The sequence below is a fragment of the Schistocerca nitens genome, chromosome 4 (assembly GCF_023898315.1).
Source record: "Schistocerca nitens isolate TAMUIC-IGC-003100 chromosome 4, iqSchNite1.1, whole genome shotgun sequence".
Lineage (NCBI taxonomy): Eukaryota > Metazoa > Arthropoda > Insecta > Orthoptera > Acrididae > Schistocerca > Schistocerca nitens.
In genome coordinates, this window is record NC_064617.1 from 63,181,734 (window position 1) to 63,201,194 (window position 19,461).

Genomic DNA, 19,461 nt, shown 5'->3' on the forward strand with positions numbered 1-19,461 from the left:
GTCGCTGGTGGTCATGGAAATTGCCGTAACTGCTGTACGATACGTGAACGGCATCCTCCGACCTACAGTGCAACCACATCGTCAGCATATTACCGTGGCATTCTTCTTCATGGATGACAGTTGGCGCCCCCATCGTGCACATCTTGTGAATGATTTCCTCCAGGATAACGACATCGCTCGACTAGAGTGGCCAGCATGTTCTCCAGACATGAACCCTAACGAACATGCCTTGGATAGATTGAAAAGGGCAGTTTACAGACGACGTGACCCACCAATCAATCTGAGGGATCTACGCCGAATCGCCATTGAGGAGTGGGACAATATGGACCAACAGTGCCTCGATGAACTTGTGGATAGCTTGCCACGACGAATACAGGCATGCATCAATGCAAAAGGTCGTGCTGCTGGGTATTAGAGTTACCGGTGTGTACAGAAAACTGGATCTCCACCGCTGAAGGTCTCGCTGTATGGTGGTACAACATGCAATGTGTGGTTTTCATGAGCAAATAAAGCCGGCCGCTGGTGGCCGAGCGGTTCTGACGCTACAGTCTAGAACCGCGCGACCGCTACGGTCGCAGGTTCGAATCCTGCCTCGGTCATGGATGTGTGTGTTGTCCTTAGGTTAGTTAGGTTTAAGTAGTTCTAAGTTCTAGGGGACTTACGACCTAAGCAGTTGAGTCCCATAGTGCTCAGAGCCATGTGAACCATTTGAACCATTTGAGCAAATAAAATGGTGGAAATGTTGTTTATGTTGATCTCTATTCTAATCTTCTATATGTGTTCCTGAACTCTCCTGTCTTGCGTCTTGCTTTGAGGATGCAATGATGTACGTCTGACTCATTGGCTTTGTCATAAGCGAAAGCGTCTTTCAAATTCAGAGAGCGGCTGTTGGTGTAATTAACTATTTGTGCGCTGAAAGTCTCCCTCGCACACTAATGACTGTAGTAATTATTCCTCTTCATTCAGTTTTTAACAAACAGGGAACACATCTTGAAATCTGGTTTTGCAGGACAGAACGGATCAGGTTGAAGAAAGGGGCCAAGGTCAATTACTGTTAGTTATACAAGAACACACACAACTTTATTCCTTAAGCCAATGCACAGTTACCTCTTTAACACAACAAAGATCATTTCACGGCTGAGGGCCCAGGTAACTTCTCCCGAATAAGTTTAAATGAATGCCTTTAAAACACCAGGATTTAGAGTAACAGCTGAAGGCCGTACTTAAGTAAAACTGCAATATCTTCTTGGCTAAAGGCCAAAATAATATTTCAGATCAGCTAAGGAAATTATTTAAAAGCCAAGCATTTACAAAATCCTGATAAAGGCCATATTAAGGAAAATTCAAATTAATTCTCCGGCTGAAAGCCAAATTAAGAAAATTTTCTTTACATAATGAAAAATACATTAAAGGTAAGCCTTAACACAGTACAACAGAAAAACATCTTGAAAAAACTTGTCGGCTGAAGGCCCAAACAATTACTCAAGAATAATTAAAGAAAACCTTAAGATAAGATTTGCAGAACATGGCTGAAGGCCGTTTCAAGAATTCAAAATAATTAAAGAGAAACCTTACAGGCTAGGATTTACATATTAAAGCCACAGATTCTGAAACAAGGCCTAATCTTAAATTTGTTATGACGTGTAGCATATGCTACACATGAAACAGACAGTATTAACACACGTCTGAAGGCGTGGCACAGTACCTGCGACCAAATAAAATTTACAATGGCAAACAACAAACAGTGGTGCTCAGAAGTGTTCGAATGGTTGGCCTGGGGACGAAACTCTAACCACAGTTTAGGTTAGACAGACAGCCAAGTGGAACACTAAACAATCGGGTTGCAGCATTGCCTACGGACGGCTAACAAACCAACCAATCGCCTAATCAATTCCCTTCCACCCGAACAACAGCACAACCACCAAAGGTACCAGCGAAGATGAGGATCGCAGCAGGATTATGTCTCAGTAATTGGCGTGTAAACACAGTCAAGGCAGAATAAAAACTCAAAGAGAAAAAGAGAACAACACCAAGCTGTCGAACTACACAACACGCCAGACAGTATCAACACAGCGAGGAAAACACAGTGCAGCAAAACTACGGTAATGACCAGAACGTTAACGGCCGCAAGGCAGAAGATACCGCTGGTGCATTTCACTAATAAATTATAATCACTTCAAAGGTTGAACACCATACAGGCAGATGGCTGCAAAATTTTTCTGACTCCAACAAACCATCACGTTGCCGCTTGTGGGGAAAGCCCAGGATACAACAACCAGCAGTTAACGAACAGCGGTTGAGCTTTTATGACAGGTTCGCTGATTACTAAACTCCAGTATGCAGGTGCGGTGGGCTACGAACTTAGGATTTCTCGCACCTAGTGCCACACAACTCCTACCCCACGTGCACGCCGCCAGCGGCCCCAGTCTGATTACACGCCGCAGAGACTTCCTCGGTGCTCCGCCGCAGCCGACCAACTGCCACACACACCTTGACACGGAAATATAACTGCCACACCAAATAACTTACAACAGTACCAGTATAAAACTTCCTGGCAGATTAAAACTGTGTGCCGGACCGAGAATCGAACTCGGAACCTTTTTCTTTCGCGAGCAAGTGCTCTACCGACTGAGCTACCCAAGCACGACTCACGACCCGTCCTCACGGATTTAATTCCGCCAGTACCTCGTCTCCTACCATCCAAACTTCACAGAGGGTCTCCTGCGAACCTTGCAGAACTAGCACTCCTGGAAGAAAGGATATTGTGGAGACATGGCTTAGCCACAGCCTGGGGGGATGTTTCCAGAATGAAATTTTCACTCTACAGCGGAGTGTGCGCTGATATGAAACTTCCTGGCAGATTTAAACTGTGTGCCGGTCCAAGACGAACTCGGAACCCTTGCCTATCGCGGGCAAGTGCTCTACCGACTGAGCTACCCAAGCACGATTCACGACCCGTCCTCACAGCTTCAATTCCGCTAGTACCTCGTCTCCTACCATCCAAACTTCACAGAGGGTCTCCTGCGAACCTTGCAGAACTAGCACTCCTGGAAGAAAGGATATTGTGGAGACATGGCTTAGCCACAGCCCGGGGGGATGTTTCCAGAATGAATTTTTCACTCTACAGCGGAGTGTGCGCTGATATGAAACTTCCTGGCAGATTTAAACTGTGTGCCGGACCAAGACGAACTCGGGACCCTTGCCTATCGCGGGCAAGTGCTCTACCGACTGAGCTACCCAAGCACGATTCACGACCCGTCCTCACAGCTTCAATTCCGCTAGTACCTCGTCTCCTACCATCCAAACTTCACAGAGGGTCTCCTGCGAACCTTGCAGAACTAGCACTCCTGGAAGAAAGGATATTGTGGAGACATGGCTTAGCCACAGCCTGGGGGGATGTTTCCAGAATGAAATTTTCACTCTACAGCGGAGTGTGCGCTGATATGAAACTTCCTGGCAGATTTAAACTGTGTGCCGGACCAAGACGAACTCGGGACCCTTGCCTATCGCGGGCAAGTGCTCTACCGACTCAGCTACCCAAGCACGATTCACGACCCGTCCTCACAGCTTCAATTCCGCTAGTACCTCGTCTCCTACCATCCAAACTTCACAGAGGGTCTCCTGCGAACCTTGCAGAACTAGCACTCCTGGAAGAAAGGATATTGTGGAGACATGGCTTAGCCACAGCCTGTGGATGTTTCCAGAATGAAATTTTCTTTCAGTGCACCATTCGCGACCTAACAAGGAAACGGAGTGAAAGCCAGTTCTAACTGAAGTACTCTTTTCCATACACGGTAAGGAGAATTACGAAGTATAAAATAGGGTTAACTGGTCAGTCGCTACCGTCTTAGCACTTTGTACTTTGTATTAGCATTTAACATGGTAAAAAACTTTCTAAAGCCAAGATCGCATAAATATTTCTTTACTTCCAGCATCCGATTTCGACAGACTTTGTTGACATCTTCAGGTCTTCAAAATTTTTACGAAACTTATTTATTGTGACTCTCTAAGACATGAAGACGACAGCAAAATCTGTCGAAACCGGTTGTTAAACGTTGAGAAACATTTATGTGATTTTGGCGTTATTGTTTTTCAGCACGTAAGAGCAGATCACCATCTCGACGTGCCAAGATTCTGTTTGCGTTTAACAATTAGAGCTAGCATTTATGAAATACACTTCATCATCCAACCTGCGTATAGGCGCCTGTTGGGGTCCGATATGTAGAGGAACTTGTTGATGGTCTCTTGCGGTGCTGCGACGGGGGCAGCGGGGTCCCCCGAGTGGCAGGCCTGGTGCGCCAGGTACAGGAAGAGAGGCTTCTCCGTGTTGTGCTCCAGGATGAGCCGCTCAGCCTCCTCCGTGTAGACGTCCGTGGAGTAGCGGCCGGCGTGCTCCCACGCCGTCGTCAGGTTCTTCCACAGGATGTAGCCGTTCAGCTCCTGTAAGAAATAAAGTTGCTACACTCCTTCAGTGTTGTGACGGACTTTGTTGAAGCCTGAGCTTCAGGTAGGCTTCAGCAACCAAGTAACTGATATGCGGGCCAGCCACCAATGTAATTCTACAGCTAGCTTCTGTAATAGTATCGAGGTAGCACCCTACAATGCGGCGTTTTGGCGTCAATATTTGGCTGAGTAGCACGCGGTGTATCGCAACACGCCTGGCTGCAAGGAAATTGTCCCAACTCAGACCAAAGCAGCATTACTTCGGCGTCGTTCAGTCTCCGTAAAGTCATCTGCCAAAGCTCATCAAGAACGAACAAGGCACACCTGCATTTCTACGAACAGTCAGCTAGCCATGATGATTCTGGGTTTAGAGTGGGATCCGTAGGGTTCAGGCTGTTCAGTCGCCACTGTCACTCAGCACATCAGTTGGTGTCCATCCATCTTGAGTTCAGCTTGGGCTTACTGCATGCCTCTATCAGGCGCCAATGCCAGCCATTGGCCTTACGCAACAAGAACTGACACGGTAAGTGGTCAGCAAGGAGGTGGTGCCGAAGGCCAGAGTGGCGCTGCAATAGTTTTACACCGTTCGTGGCGTCACTGACTACCTAGCAGCCACGACAAGCACTTGGGACACAATTGTAGGAGTGGTGTGCGGAAGGTATTAAGCAACCGAAAAAAAAAAATTACTGATTAGTGGGAGCAGTGAAGGAAGCAGATTGGTGAAAAGAGTACAGTGCGCCCTCTCAGGTACGAAGAACTTGTCTGATGACGCGGTTGGGGATGATATCAGAGTCGATATGGAAGACATAAGGGGCCCAGTATTACGAGTTTAACAGAACTTTGGAAGACCTGAAGTGAAATAAGGCAGGAGGGGTGCCTAATCCTCCTACGGAATTCATGAAATTATTATGGGAATTTGACAACCAAGTGGGTATTGTAATTGGTGTATAGCAGTCATGAGTCTGGAGATACACTATCACGCTTTAGAGAAGATGTCATCCACAGGTTCCCGAAGGTATCAATGGAAGCTAAAGTGCGCGTCATTTATGACGGCGGCCGAGTTTAGGTTCGTTCTGCGCATCTGACGTCACAAAACACAGTCAGCCAATGATCAGAGAACGACGTTGCCAGAGCTAGACTGCAGTGCAGACCACGGACGAGTGTCTTCAGTTATAGAAACGTTCAGTCATAAATAAAGTAATTGAACAAAGCAGTGTCTTGATAGCTGACTTTCTTTTATAGAAAGTTTGGAAAAAGCGTTCTTTATACTAATTGCTTCATATTCTATTAATTAATTAAACCAAACAAGCAATAAGCCTCCTAATTCAGGCGATAGCAAGGAAAGGTGTTTGTATCATTCTCACTAACCGTTTTTTCGCAATAAAGAACAGCGGTAATTTTTTATTTCCTATTGTACTTCGACGAAGCGTGAGTAATTCCTCCGGGAGATATACTGAATGTCAAGCTGAGTTAGCGTGATGGTTGAAGTGTATGGCCATGAAGCGAAAGGTTCTGACTTCAAACGTTATTCTGTGCTTAATATTTTCTTTATTTACAAACAATATCGAAGTGTCTCACTTCATGAATTTTATTCGTTTGAATGTAATTTTGTGAAAATTCTAATGGCAACTATACGCTATGGACTTTTACTTCTGCAAACTCTTCAAAATTTCGTTCAATAGTTTACTACATCTAATGCTGCACAATAACTGCGTTGAACTTCGAAACAAAATTAATTCATTTATGGGGGTGGGGGGGGGGGGGAAGGTATCGGTCAAGAAGATGTGTAGAAATCGAATGATAAAGTGTGTCAAAGCAGTCGAAACACCATGTGTCTGCACAGGCGAGCAGTGCAATGATGAGAAAATCGTGCACATTGCTGAATTCGGGGAGCACGTCCCTGTAGCAGCGAAAGGGTTAATGCGGCCGTGGTGGCTTTACTTCATAAACTGCGCGCTCCCCTCTAAACGTAAGTTTGCGAACTATACTATGGCGCTGCTTCTCTTGGCGCGCACAACTGGCAACGCAGCAATCTCCCGCGTCTGGGCGGGCATGCGCGAACCGCCAAGATAAAAAAGAATTGAACTATAAGTGGGGATCTATCACACAAACAGCTTAATGGCTCAGTCAAAGAAGTTGCTGACGACCATTATATACGGAAGAATGAGGAAGGAAAGTTAGGATCTGGTTAAAGAACATTCACTAGATTTCAGTATTCCGAGATCCACAGTAACAACAGCGTGCCGAGAATACCAAATCTGAGGCATTAACTCTTACCAGACAGAACGCAGTGGCCGACGGCCTTCGGGTGGCGACTGAGAGCAACGGCGTTTACGTAGAGTTGTCAGTGTTAAAAGACAATCAACACTGCGTGAAACAACCGCAGAAATCCGGCAGAGTACTGCGGCGAAATTTGGCTCTAATGGGCTATGGTCGCATACGACTGACGCAAGTTGCTTTGCTCACAACAATGCAGCGCTTGCAGTGCCTCTTCTATCTTGACCATATCGATTGGACCATGGGTTACTGGAAAGCCGTGGCCTGGTCAGACGAGGCCCGGTTTCAGTTGGCAAGAGCTGACGATAAGGTTCGAGTGTAGTGGAGGCCCGACGAAGTCATGGATCCAAGTTGTCCACTACGCACTGCAGTAGCTGGTGGCGGCTCCACAGTGGTATGAGCTGTGATCACATGGAATGGACTGGATCGTCTGGTCCAGCTCTACCGATCATTGACTTGAAATGGTTTTGTTTGGCTATCTGGAGACCATTTGCAGCCATTCATGGATATTTTTTCCCCAAACAGCTACTGAATTTTTATGGATGACAATGCGTTATCACTATCACAGGCACGAACTTGCCACATAAAGAAGTACATAAAGTTACCTGGATGTCCCAAGATGGAAGTACGAAGAACCAGATCGATCATGTTCTAGCTGACGGAGGTCATCATGGAAGTGTCGAACATGTACGTACCTTCCGCGGGGGCAGATATGAACTCCGACCACTTTTTGATTGTACCAAAACTACGTCTGAAACTGTCCACCAAATGGCCGGCCGAAGTGGCCTTGCGGGTGAAGGCGCTGCAGTCTGGAACCGCGAGACCGCTACGGTCCCAGGTTCGAATCCTGCCTCGGGCATGGATGTTTGTGATGTCCTTAGGTTAGTTAGGTTTAACTAGTTCTAAGTTCTAGGGGACTAATGACCTCAGCAGTTGACTCCCATAGCGCTCAGAGCCATTTTTTGTCCACCAAATGGCGAAATAATGAAAAAAAAGTATGATCCGCTTTGACAAGAAAACATTGAAAGATCTAGCAGTGAAACAGCGTTACCAAGAAAAAGTTGCAGAACATCTCAGAACATCGGAGGATGATAACGTAGAAGGCGCATGAGTGGCACTACGAAATGCAGTATTACTGAGCGAAATGAAGAGCTTTTTTGCGTTCCAGAACTCAGTTGTAAACGATTTGATGAAGAATGTCGGAAATCCGTAGAGACCAGATCAACGACAAGCCTGAAATGGCTAGAGCAACCGTCCCATGATCAAGAATTCCTTTTTGCGATGAGAGGCGAATCACAGACAGCTCATAAGGAGGAAGAAAAGGGGAGCACCAAAAAATCTGTTGATAGCAGTCGTAGAGTCAAAGTCCTCACTCTCTTTTTTCGAGGCCTCAAGATTTGCCAGAGGTGTCTACCGACAACCTACACTGGTTTTAACGAGTGAGACTGGTGAAGTGATACCACCACCAGAGCAGTCAAACCTATTTAAAAAACATTTTCTGGGTTTATTGAACCATGACAGCCCAACAGTGTTGACAACTCAGATACTGGGCTAGTTTGATCGAGAGGAAATCCATGAACCTACAGAAGAGGAAAACCCTGTTGATCTAAAGGCCCTCTAGAACAACAAGGCTCGAGGTGACAGAGGTATCAGAGCTGAGATGCTACGCCTAAGGGATGAAGCATTGATGGACATGTTGAAGCGGTTAATATTTACCATCTGGATAGTGGAAAAAACTACTGAAGAATGGAAGGGAACAATTATATGTCCCATCTTCAAGAAGGGAGATGCCACACAAGCATCCAACTACCGCGGGATTTCACTCCTTGAGAATTGGGTGCAAAGTATTTAGAATGCTGCTCCGTAACCGCTTGAAACCATTGGATGAATAAATTATAGGCCCTTATAAATGTGGCTTCATCTCTGGACAGTCGACTCCTGATCACATATTTACCTTGAGGCATCTAACAAAATAATTTTACAAGTTTGATCACAACTACGTTTCGTCTTCGTTGATTTTAGAGAAGCATACTCTATACTACGGAAAACGTTAGAAGAACTTGACATTCCACCTGAATTCATCAGACGAATATCAGCTTGCTTCTCCCAATCAACTTGCCAAGTAAGTTTCGGTAACCAACTATCATCACCATTCGGTATTCGAAAAGGATTGCGACAAGGAGATCCATTGGCGCCAATACAATTCAACATGGCCTTGGTAAAAGTAAGCTTCGACACTGGTCGAAACAGAGAACTGGAGATGCTGGGAACAGACACGGCCAAAAATTGGAGCAGAAGAGGCTACAGTGGTTTGACCACATCTTCCGAGCCTGTGGATGCCTCCGTGATTTCCGTTCCCAACCTGCTGTAAGACGCCCAAAGGGACGACCGAGAACGCGATGGAAGGATCGGGTACTGGCCATACTCAAGTTGAGCCGACAGCGGTAGAATATGAGGCTGGGGACCGACAACGACGGACCGCCATCTGCAATAATTGTCTCCCATACTGAGATTGTGAGTGACTGGTGCTTTTTTTTCTTTTTGTAATGAGTGCCTTTGCTAATTTTTATAGCGTGTAGTTTGTTGTAGTCTTTTTACATTGTGGTTTGCATCGTTTTTTATTCTGCTGTAGGCCTTAAAGGCCCTTAGACGTAATTAATGATGATGATGCAGCCCTGGAGAATCGACACTACAGTTTCACATGCAACTATGCAACCAGAACTGGTCAGCCCGTAACACTGGAGACACAGGTGGCTACTGCGGCTTTAAAGGCTAGAACTGGGTTTGAATTTTATTTCACCTAATTTTTTATGGGCTTAAAATGTTCCGCAGAGAATCTGTTTTTAAGATTCGTTCATATCAAGTGTCCCATAAATGTTAAATACGTAAAACCCTCTATTTACTGCTTATGGTTCTCGCGAATCTGAACAGTCTAATGCAATCGATTTATTATGTATGTAATATAGTAGTTACTGACGTAATTAGGGTCCTACTAGTTTCGAATAGTATCACAGAGGGCAATTAGTATCAAGTAAAATACTATTCTGAACAAGATTTCTATTTGTAACGTGATTTGTTTCTGGTAAATAGTCGTAAAGCACGTGTTTCTTTCTCGTCTGTGTGACTTGTCAATTCGCTTGTTTTTTGTGCGAAGCAAACTTGAGAAAAAGTTCGAAAAGTAATCCCAGTCTTACAGAAAACACTTCGATTCGTAAGTGGACGCCTCTTAATCGACGTAGATTCGTCAAGATGAGAGTGTTTCAACGTAGGCGAAATAAAAGGCCAGCTGTACGGTGCTGGAATTACCGATTAAAGGTTTGTTCCGTTTCAGTATTAAAAATCACAAGCTGTAACTTTAATCGCATGTATTTTATAAACAACACTTTTGAAGTTGGCGTGAGCTATAACTCATGAAATATGAGTGCATTTACATCATATCCTTTTGTAACATGTGCGTCGGCATTTAGTCTACTGTAGTTCGCACAATTTTTGCGCTACATTTTAATTCCGAGTGTTGGTGTACGTTTCTTTAACCAATGTTCCTGTTTTCAGAAAAATATTCTTTCATTTCAGAGAGTGCCACCATTTTGTGAAGCTTTTTTTATAATTTGTCTACATACTACGTTACACAATACCATTACTTCAAAAGCAGATTTGGAAATTTTGTTCTAAACTGACATTTGTGGCGTTGAGAGCCACCAGCAACCGTCCTCTTAGTCGTGCAGTAGCCTCTGTTTCTATTACTTAAAAAAGTACACAATGAAGTCTTAAAGGTGTAATAATAAAGATCTAAAGTCATTTTTGTAACTTTTTCGTTATTTTATTGAAAAAAGTGATGAATATCGGTTCAAAAATCTAGCGTCATTGTCGTTACCTCTGTTGCAGTTGGAAAGTAATCGACGTCTGCTGTGATTATAGGGATTTCATTGATCAGTAAAAACAGGAAAAGAAAATAACGTAGTATAGAATTTGACAGGAATAATGTAGTAGAAGCTGCAAATTACACATTTGCAATTTCAGAGATTCTAATTTGGATGACGACAATCAAATTCGTTGTAAAAGATCTTGTTTATGCAATATCAGGCCTATTAAAGGTAGTGCTATGTTGTGTCTTTTAGATTTTATTCTCACCATTTGGCGGAAAAGTGCGGTGAGGATTGAGTAAAGTTTAGAAGAAAGGAAGTATTCAGCTGAGTTTGGACATTTACGAGGGCATACGGGAAAGTAATGCCTCAGAATTTTTTAATCTGTTCTCAATATCGGTTGAGGTATTACATGCCATGCACATTAGTAGGTCGTCGTTACCGCTTTGCCGATGCAAGTTGCAAACCGCTGCCGCTTCAGGGTTCTGAACTGTAGCGTGTGTCATGGCAACGTGTAACCTAATTGTGTCGGTTAGTGAGAAACAGCGCGCTGAAAACGAATTTCAGACCACAGAAGAGGTTCCTCGAATTGAAATCGGCTGAATGAAAGCTCTGTATAGTGATGGTAGCATCGACATCAGTAGCGCGCAGCATTGGTGCTGCTCGTGCTAGCAATCAAGTTAACGGTGATGCTAATATTAACATGTGTGTCACAGTTGAGAGTGGGCGACTGTGCACGGCAACCGACGAGACTCATTAGTATCGGGTTGATGAATTCATCAGAGGCAGTGGTCGGCTAACACGGCCACAGTCTCAGGTAAGTGTGACAGATCACAGAGGGTGTGCAGAAAACAGTGTGCGTGGTGCGTGCCTCCAATGCTCCCTCCTGACGTGAAACAAAGGTGAGTGGACATCTGTCAACTGTTTCCTTTGCACTTTAACCTCGAGGGTAATTATTTCCTCAACAATGTGACAGGTAATGAAAGCAGGGTTCACAGTTTTGAGCCAGAAAACAAGAAAACGTTGATGAATGGAGATCCGCCATGAACGATTTCCAAAGCCAAAAAAAAAGTTCAAGGCCATGCTAGCAGCAGGCAAAGTCATGCTAACAGTGCTCTGGGATGTTCAAGGCGTGGTGCATTTGTTATTCATGCATAAAGGCACCACCACGAATTCTGCAAGGTACTACGAGGCCCTCAGAAAACTGAAAGCGGGAATTCGAAGAGTATGCCCGCAAATGGAGCAAACTCTTCTTCAGCATGACAATGTCAAAAGACACTTGAGCTCTGCGACGTCTGCAGCAATCCGACGACTTGGGTTGATTGTCATCGACCATCCTCCGTACTGTCCTGATCCGTGCGTGGCTCGTGTTCCCACCATCATGTATATTACACCCTGTTTTTAACGTACTTGCACCTCACTACGTTAACTTAAATTACGACTGTGACTGAGTTGCTGCTTTGCCTGACTGTCAGCGGCGTTATCAGCGCTTACCGATATATCCCCTCTTGTAGTATCTTAGCTGGACTGCTATTACTTCGCCGACCGGGGTGGCCAAGCGGTTCTAGGCGCTTCAGTCTGGAACTGCGCGACCGCTACGGTCGCAGGTTCGATCCTGCCTCGGGCATGTATGCGTGTGATGTCCTTAGGTTAGTTAGGTTTAAGTAGTTCTAAGTCCTAGGGGAATGATCACCATAGATGTTAAGTGCCATAGTGCCCATTTGAATTTTTTTTTTTTTTTTGCTATTACTTGCCGGCCATTGTCTGTCGTAAGCCAGTATGCGAGGGGAGTTCGGGCTGCCAGTGAGTTGGAACGTCTCTGGAGGGCAGTCTGGACCTTCCAGTCGGGGAGTTGCAATGCGGCACTAGGGTTGGAGCAGGAGTGAGATCTGTGTCGACGTTGCTCTCCGACCATTGCCGCCACACATCACTTGAGCCGGGCCACGGTCTTAGTGGATCGTCGGTCGATCGTCCTACCGGACGAGACGCGTTCATGAGTCGGCTCTGTCTGTCTGTGTGTGTGTGTGTGTGTGTGTGTGTGTGTGTGTGTGTGTTCATCGACTCCCGATTTGTCTTCGTGCGTGCTTAGTTACTGTTGGGTATCGCTCAGTTCTTCGTGCAAGTGTTTGTCAGGTTGTGTCTGTACTTGGCGTGATTTTCTTTGACAAGTTATTTTAAATGTTGTCGGCATGCTGGCTCTGAGAGGTCGGTCGTCTCATCGGGCGACGTGTAACTGATTCTCTGATCGCTTCTGGGCCCCTTCAGTTACCATCTTGTGGAACTTGGGCTGGTCCTTTCCTGGTGCAGGGATGTCGTTTAGCCAGTGGGCGTTTTTCCTTTGCATGGTTGCGTCCGTGCCAGTATTTCCGCCGTCTTGTGTCTGGAAGTGAATGGGAGACGCACCAGCAATGCAGTCGCAACGGAGCAGCACGCGCGGACGGACCAGCAGGCAGTCGATCGGTTGTTGCCGACGAGGGAAGTTATCTCAGCGCGGTGCAGTCCGCTGGGTCTGCTGGCAGCCCCTGCGCAGTGTCGGAGCGTGTGTGGAGCTGTCCGATCGCTATGAGCTTCGTGGTTCACCGACCCAGGACGTCAAATTTGAGTAGTGGTTTCAACTACCGAAGCCACGTCCATTCATGTTGTGGTGGCTAGTTTCGCTGGTTTGCTGTTAGGAACGTATTCCAGTAAGCAATACCGAGTGTTTCTACTGCTGAAATTTAGCTACTTCGCGGTGTAATTAACTATTTTGCTTGACTACAAGTCGAGTGCACCAGTGGAATTGTCTGCCTTGTGGCCGTTAGTGTTCTGGTTACCTGCATTGGGCACTGACGTACATTCAGGCAGTGCTCTTTTGGGTGAGGTCAACTATATTACCGTATTTCAAATTCAAGTGTACCAGCGGAATTTTCTGCCTAGTGACCGTTAGTGTTCCGGTTACCTGCCCTGGTCTCTAACGTAATTTCAGGCAGCGTCCTTTTCTCGCCTGTTGTCGCTGTCCAACATGGTGTGTAATTTTGACAGCTAATACACACTCAATTGTGTATTATCACGTTTGTAACCTTTTCTATTTGAGTTCTCATGTACTGATTGATGGGAAGCAAGTTGTTGTGTCGGTTGGTCCGTGGCTGTCCCCTGGTTGGGTTCCCACGGATCAAGTGTTGTTGGGCTCATCACCTGTCTCGCCTAAGTGAACAAGGGCAGACCGAACTCCCTGGAGACTTCTGAGTGCCACCGGTGTTTAATTATCTGTTGTCAGCTGCTTAAAATTTAAGGCTTATGGCTATTTTTTCTTTTGTCTTAAAAATCTTGCAAAATTAATTCTTTAATTTATCTTTCAAGCTTAAACATTGCGGCCTTCTGCCTTTAAAAAATTATGCTAATATGTTTTAAAATTTTGAAACTTAATGGTGGCCTTCAGCCTTTGGTATTGCACCTTGAATATGTTTGTTTATCTACTTTGCTGTGAAGCTTTTTTAATTATTTTATTGCAACCTTAACTGGATTTTTATCTTGTTGATTTCTTAATATTTCTTGTTTTGACGCCTTCAAATGGTTCAAATGGCTCTGAGCACTATGGGATTTAGCCGGCCGCGGTGGTCTAGCGGTTATAGGCGCTCAGTCCGGAACCGCGCGACTGCTACGGTCGCAGGTTCGAATCCTGCCTCGGGCATGGATGTGTGTGATGTCTTAAGGTTAGTTAGGTTTAAGTAGTTCTAAGTTCTAGGGGACTGATGACCACAGATGTTAAGTCCCATAGTGCTCAGAGCCATTTGAACCACTATGGGATTTCACATCTGTGGTCATCAGTCCCCTAGAACTTAGAACTACTTAAACCTAACTAACCTAAGGACATCACACACATCCATGCCCGAGGCAGGATTACAACCTGCGACCGTAGCGGTCACGCCGTTCCAGACTGAAGCGCCTAGAACCGCACGGCCACATCGGCCGGCTTTGGAGGCCTTCAGCCGTGAAAGAGTTGCATTCGGTAAACGCCCTGCTATGTGCCGCTTTGGCTGTAAAAGTGCTAATAAATAACAATAAATTATAACTAGAAGGTGAAAGGGACCCCAACCTTATTTGGTCCTTTCCACAATCCTAATTAACTGTTCTGCCCAGTGGGTTCAGTGGGCGTATCATGTCCCAGCTTGGCACCTTCCGTCTTCCTCCTGTGTCAGAAAGTTAAAGAACACCTTCGAGGTCTTCACTTTGGTAGCGATGAAGCGGAGGAAGCAGACGCGAGATTTTACCTCCGTCAACATTCTATAGTGACGGTATCTGCAAACGGATCTCCCGTTGTGAGAAATATGGCGTCTTTAATCTGTATGTGCTGATAAATAAATATGTGGACAAGGGGAATAAAGTTAAAATGTTACGTTTGTTATATTTTATAACCGTTAAGAGGTATTACATAAAAATTCTGAGGCATTACTTTTCAGATCTTCTTCGTAATATTAAAGCACGAATGCCGGCCAGATATTTGCTGATTTCCAGGGCTTCACACGTGACACACACCGCATATTAAAAATTAAGAAACTCATGGAAACGTTTGAATATGGTGCTACAAGTCTCTTGTTAAGAGAAGACTTCGTCACTTAATTTCAACGCTAAGGCCTACTGTCTCATATACGCTAGCTGATCAAAAATATAAAGGCACATATTTGTAGACAATAATATGGGGTTCGTCCACTATTCACGTTACGACGTCTTGAATGCTGGAAATACTTTAAATGCGATGTCTGAATATCTATGGAGAAAAGCAGGCCATTGCTTATCGAAACGCAAAGCCAGAGAAGATGGCAATGTTGGACGTTGGGTTCCGGAGTGAAGTGTATTGTCTAACTAATATGTAGGATGTTCCATTTGGTTCAGTTCGGGCCCCTGGATAGGCCAGTACATTTCAGGAATGTTATAGTCCACAAAACATTGTCTCACAGATGCTGATTAATGAGAGGGTGCATTGTTCTGCTATACAGTCACCGTCTCCCTAGTGTACCTGTACTGTACGCAATATACAGTACGTAAATTGTGTTCATATCCTTTCGAATTAAGCGTTTTTAAGCACAATAAGGGGAACAACCTAACCACGTAATACGCTGCCATACCGTAAAAAGACCTACTCTCTACTTCATAGTTGGCTGTACAAATGATAGGAAGCATCGTCCTTCTGGCATTTTCTAAACTCAAGCCCCGGATAGCTGCAGAGTATAGAGTGATTTATCACTCCAAATCACAAATTTTAAATTAACCAGCTTGACAAGCGTCGGGTAGCACTGACTTCAGAAATGCCTCGTTTATAAGAAGCTGCCCGACCTTTGTAGCCCATTCTTCTTAAGTACCTATAAACAGTCATTGTGCTAGCTTGACTACTGGTAGCTGTTTCCACTCTTGAATGATTAGTTCTGATGATATCATGAGAAAGTTTTAGAATGACCCACCCTCCGTTACACTCGACCCTTCCTGTCTGTCTGAGCTCTACCTATGCTTAGTTAACTGTCGTTGTTCCTTCACGCTTCCATTTCACAGGCTCATCACCAACATCAACTTCGGCAGCTGTAGAAGGTTTGAAGTATCAACTATGGAATTTTTACTGAGGTAACATCCGATGACTGATGCACCTCTCCTAACACACCCGTTTTGCTGTTACCATTTCTGTACTCACGACACGGTGGCACTTCCCACCTCCTTTTCAATGGTGGGCATGGCCTATCGTGTTATCTAGTGACCACTTCCGCGTTATGTAAGTGTGCCTGTACACTTTCGATCTGATAATGCACTAACATACGTTATCTTTGTAAGTTAAGTTACTGCACTTTCCCTAATGAATTAGGATTGAATGATAGGTTGAACAATAAATCACGGCATTTTTTTTTTGGACAATATGGTTGTGGAGATGAATTAGCGATTAGTACGATTAATCAATTATTCAAAAAAGTCTTAATCGCATTTGTTATTATTATACCGCCAACCGGTTGCAACCCGACTTATGGGAAATCTTCTGGGAGTTTACACCATTGGTCGACTGCTGGTGGTGTCACACCTGTCTACATAACCACACCAGCAGTGGACCAACTCCCAAAAGATGACCCCTACGTCGGGTTTAAACCGGTTGGCGGTATAATAATAATAAATGCGAATAAGACTGTTTTTGAATAATTGATAAATCACGGTTACCCTCCCAAAAAAGTTCTAAAGTGATATGGTAAAGCTTGGAAGTACGAGGGCTGTTCGGAAAGTAAAGTCCGATCCGTCTCGAAGTGAAAACCACAGCGAAAATCAAAATTTTTTATTCATAGCACATAGCCACACCTTCCAGCTACCTCTCTAAATAGTCGCCGCTCCGACTTTCCAGTACCCTCGTCACAGAAAGCAGCCGCCTGTGCTTTCCGCCAATTCTCTAGGCCGGTCTGCCTTTCGTTGTCTGTGCCAGAATGTTGTCTTCTTACCCAGAGGTTTATGTGAGCAGAGATGAACAACGGAGTGAGTCAATTAAGGACAGTATTGTGGGTATCAAACACTTCCCATCGAAAACGCTCCAGGAGCGTCTTCATTGCCCCAGAAGAATACGGCTGAAAGTCGTCTTGAAGAAAGAAACGAATGACATTTATGTTATGTGAGCTGCATAGCTTCCTACGTGATCACTTTTCTCTCTAAGCTGAAAAGGGCGGCGTGAAGCGTTTCCACAGGCACAATGAAGACACTGTCCAACACATCTGTGCAAATTTCCATCGGATTTTCACAGTGGTTTCCTTTTCGCGCTTAATCTGACCTTACTTTCCGAATACGCCTCGTAATATAATGGGTGCACCGATTAACGGATGATCAACGATCATTCGTTTTGCAAAAAACCATGGGGACTGAAAGTTGTGTGAATTGACAGGGAAGATATTTCTAGTTACCTTGCCGTCGGGTGTAGTCTGGACGATGAAGTCAAAGTAACCGATGGAGCCGCCCCAGTGACCCAGGAAGGAGTCGAACCCGCGGTAGGTGGGCGTGAGCTCCACCTCGTGGAAGCCCAGGTGCCACTTGCCGACGGCTCTGGTGACGTAACCGAGCTGCTTCAGGTAGCCGGGCAGCAGCGTGCCGTTGGCTAACCCGCGACCCTCGTGCTCGTCCATGGGAGTACCCTGCTCACCTGTTCAGTGCACTAGTGATGAGATGGCGGTATCGAGTACTGTAGGTTATTTGTAACATCAGACATGTATAGGTATAGTTCAATTTCTGTTTTCTACAATCTAAGACATAAAAAGCGACGCATCACGAAGGAATTACCTGAAGTGGACGGAAATTGGATGATGTGATGGACCTCTACCGACGAACAAATGATTACAGTTTCAGCAAAGTGAATGACTGATTCAAGAACAAGAGCTTCACAACGCCTTGGCCAAACTCTTTCCCTTATGCAAGCAGCTATTCGTCTTCGTATTGACTGACAGAGTTGTAGGATGATGATGTAAGGGATATCGTTGCAGGTTACTGGAGCGTTAGATCGCCAAAATGCCGAGCTGCTTGGACAGATCCTCCCACAATCCTCCAAACTTTCTTATTTGTGAAGAGATTTGTAGATCTTGTTGGCCAACGACGAGTTAAGGAAGCATGAAATTAATCAGCAGAAACTCTCGCCGTGTGCGGGTGTGCATTATGTTGCTGAAATGTCAGCCCAGGATGACTTGTTACGACGGCTGGCCGGGGTGGCCGAGCGGTTCTACGCGCTACAGTCTGGAGCCGCGTGACCGCTACGGTCGCCGGTTCGAGTCTTGCCTCGGGCATGGGTGTGTGTGATGTTCTTAGATCAGTTAGGTTTAAATAGTTATAAGTTCTAGGGGAGTCATGACCTCAGAAGTTAAGTCCCATAGCGCTCAGAGCCATTTGCACCATTTTTTGTTACGACGAGCAACAATACAGGGCTTGTAGCAAGTGACATTTGGGTTAGTATACCATTGCTGTCCAGGGCGTTTCCGAAGATGTCTTTGGCCTCGAAACTCATTGACTGTAGTAGAGTAGCCTTTAGTGATGAGTCCCGATTAGAAGTTCGTCTCAATGACCAGTGACATGTCTGCAGACGCTCTGGTCAGCAGTGCCGTACCAACTTAACTGTTGGCCGTCATATTGCCCGGTTGCCAGGAGCGTTGGTATGAGGTGCCATTTCTTTTCGTAGTAGGACCTCGTTGGTTGTCATCTGCACCACTCTTACAGTATAGTGATACGTCGGCGATACTCTATGCCCCACTTTGTTTCCCTTTATGGAAAGTCATCCTGGGCTTACATTTGAGCAAGATACTGCCTGCCCGCGTATGACGAGAGTTTTCGTGCTTGCTAAACCCTACCTTAGCCAGAAAGGTCACCAGATCTCTCCCCAGTTGAGAATAGTTGATGGATTATGGACAGCACACTCCAACCAGCTCGGGAATTTGACGATCTAACACACCAATTGGATAGACTTTGGCACGATATCGCTCAGGAGGACATTCAACTGCTCTCGCAATATACGTCTAGCCGGATAACTGATTTCGTATAAGCCGGAGATCGACCATCATGTTAATGACCTGCTCAGTTGCTGAAGCTCATTCTCTTCAAAAAATCGTCCAGTTTTTCTGAAATAGTAAACATCTGTTAGTCTCCATATTTACATAACATCTTCCGATTTACGTCCAGTTTGGATGAATCTTTTGTGGTGTGTCTTTTTTTTTTGTCTTAGATTCTACATATTGCTCACCTGTGCGTATAGGGTACTTTCCCGTCATAAAGGCGGCTCTGGAGGGTGTGCAGACTGGTTGAACATAATGGTTGTTCAAGATGATCCCATGGTAAGCCAATGCGTCGATGTTGGGTGTACGAATTTGATTGGAACCGTGAAAACTGACATCATTCCAGCCCT

At 45.2% G+C, this 19,461-nt stretch overlaps 1 protein-coding gene across 1 annotated transcript in view; it reads right to left on the reverse strand.

Annotated features, from left to right (window-relative positions):
* Positions 1–19,461, reverse strand: part of LOC126252120 (arylsulfatase I-like) — a 240,442-nt gene that overhangs the window by 79,645 nt on the left and 141,336 nt on the right. The window contains exons 9-11 of the mRNA XM_049952985.1: positions 19,300–19,459; positions 17,483–17,718; positions 4,191–4,440 (exon numbers count right to left, since the gene is read on the reverse strand). Of these exons, the coding sequence (XP_049808942.1) occupies positions 4,191–4,440; positions 17,483–17,718; positions 19,300–19,459 (646 nt within the window). The remainder of the gene's footprint in view (positions 1–4,190; positions 4,441–17,482; positions 17,719–19,299; positions 19,460–19,461) is intronic.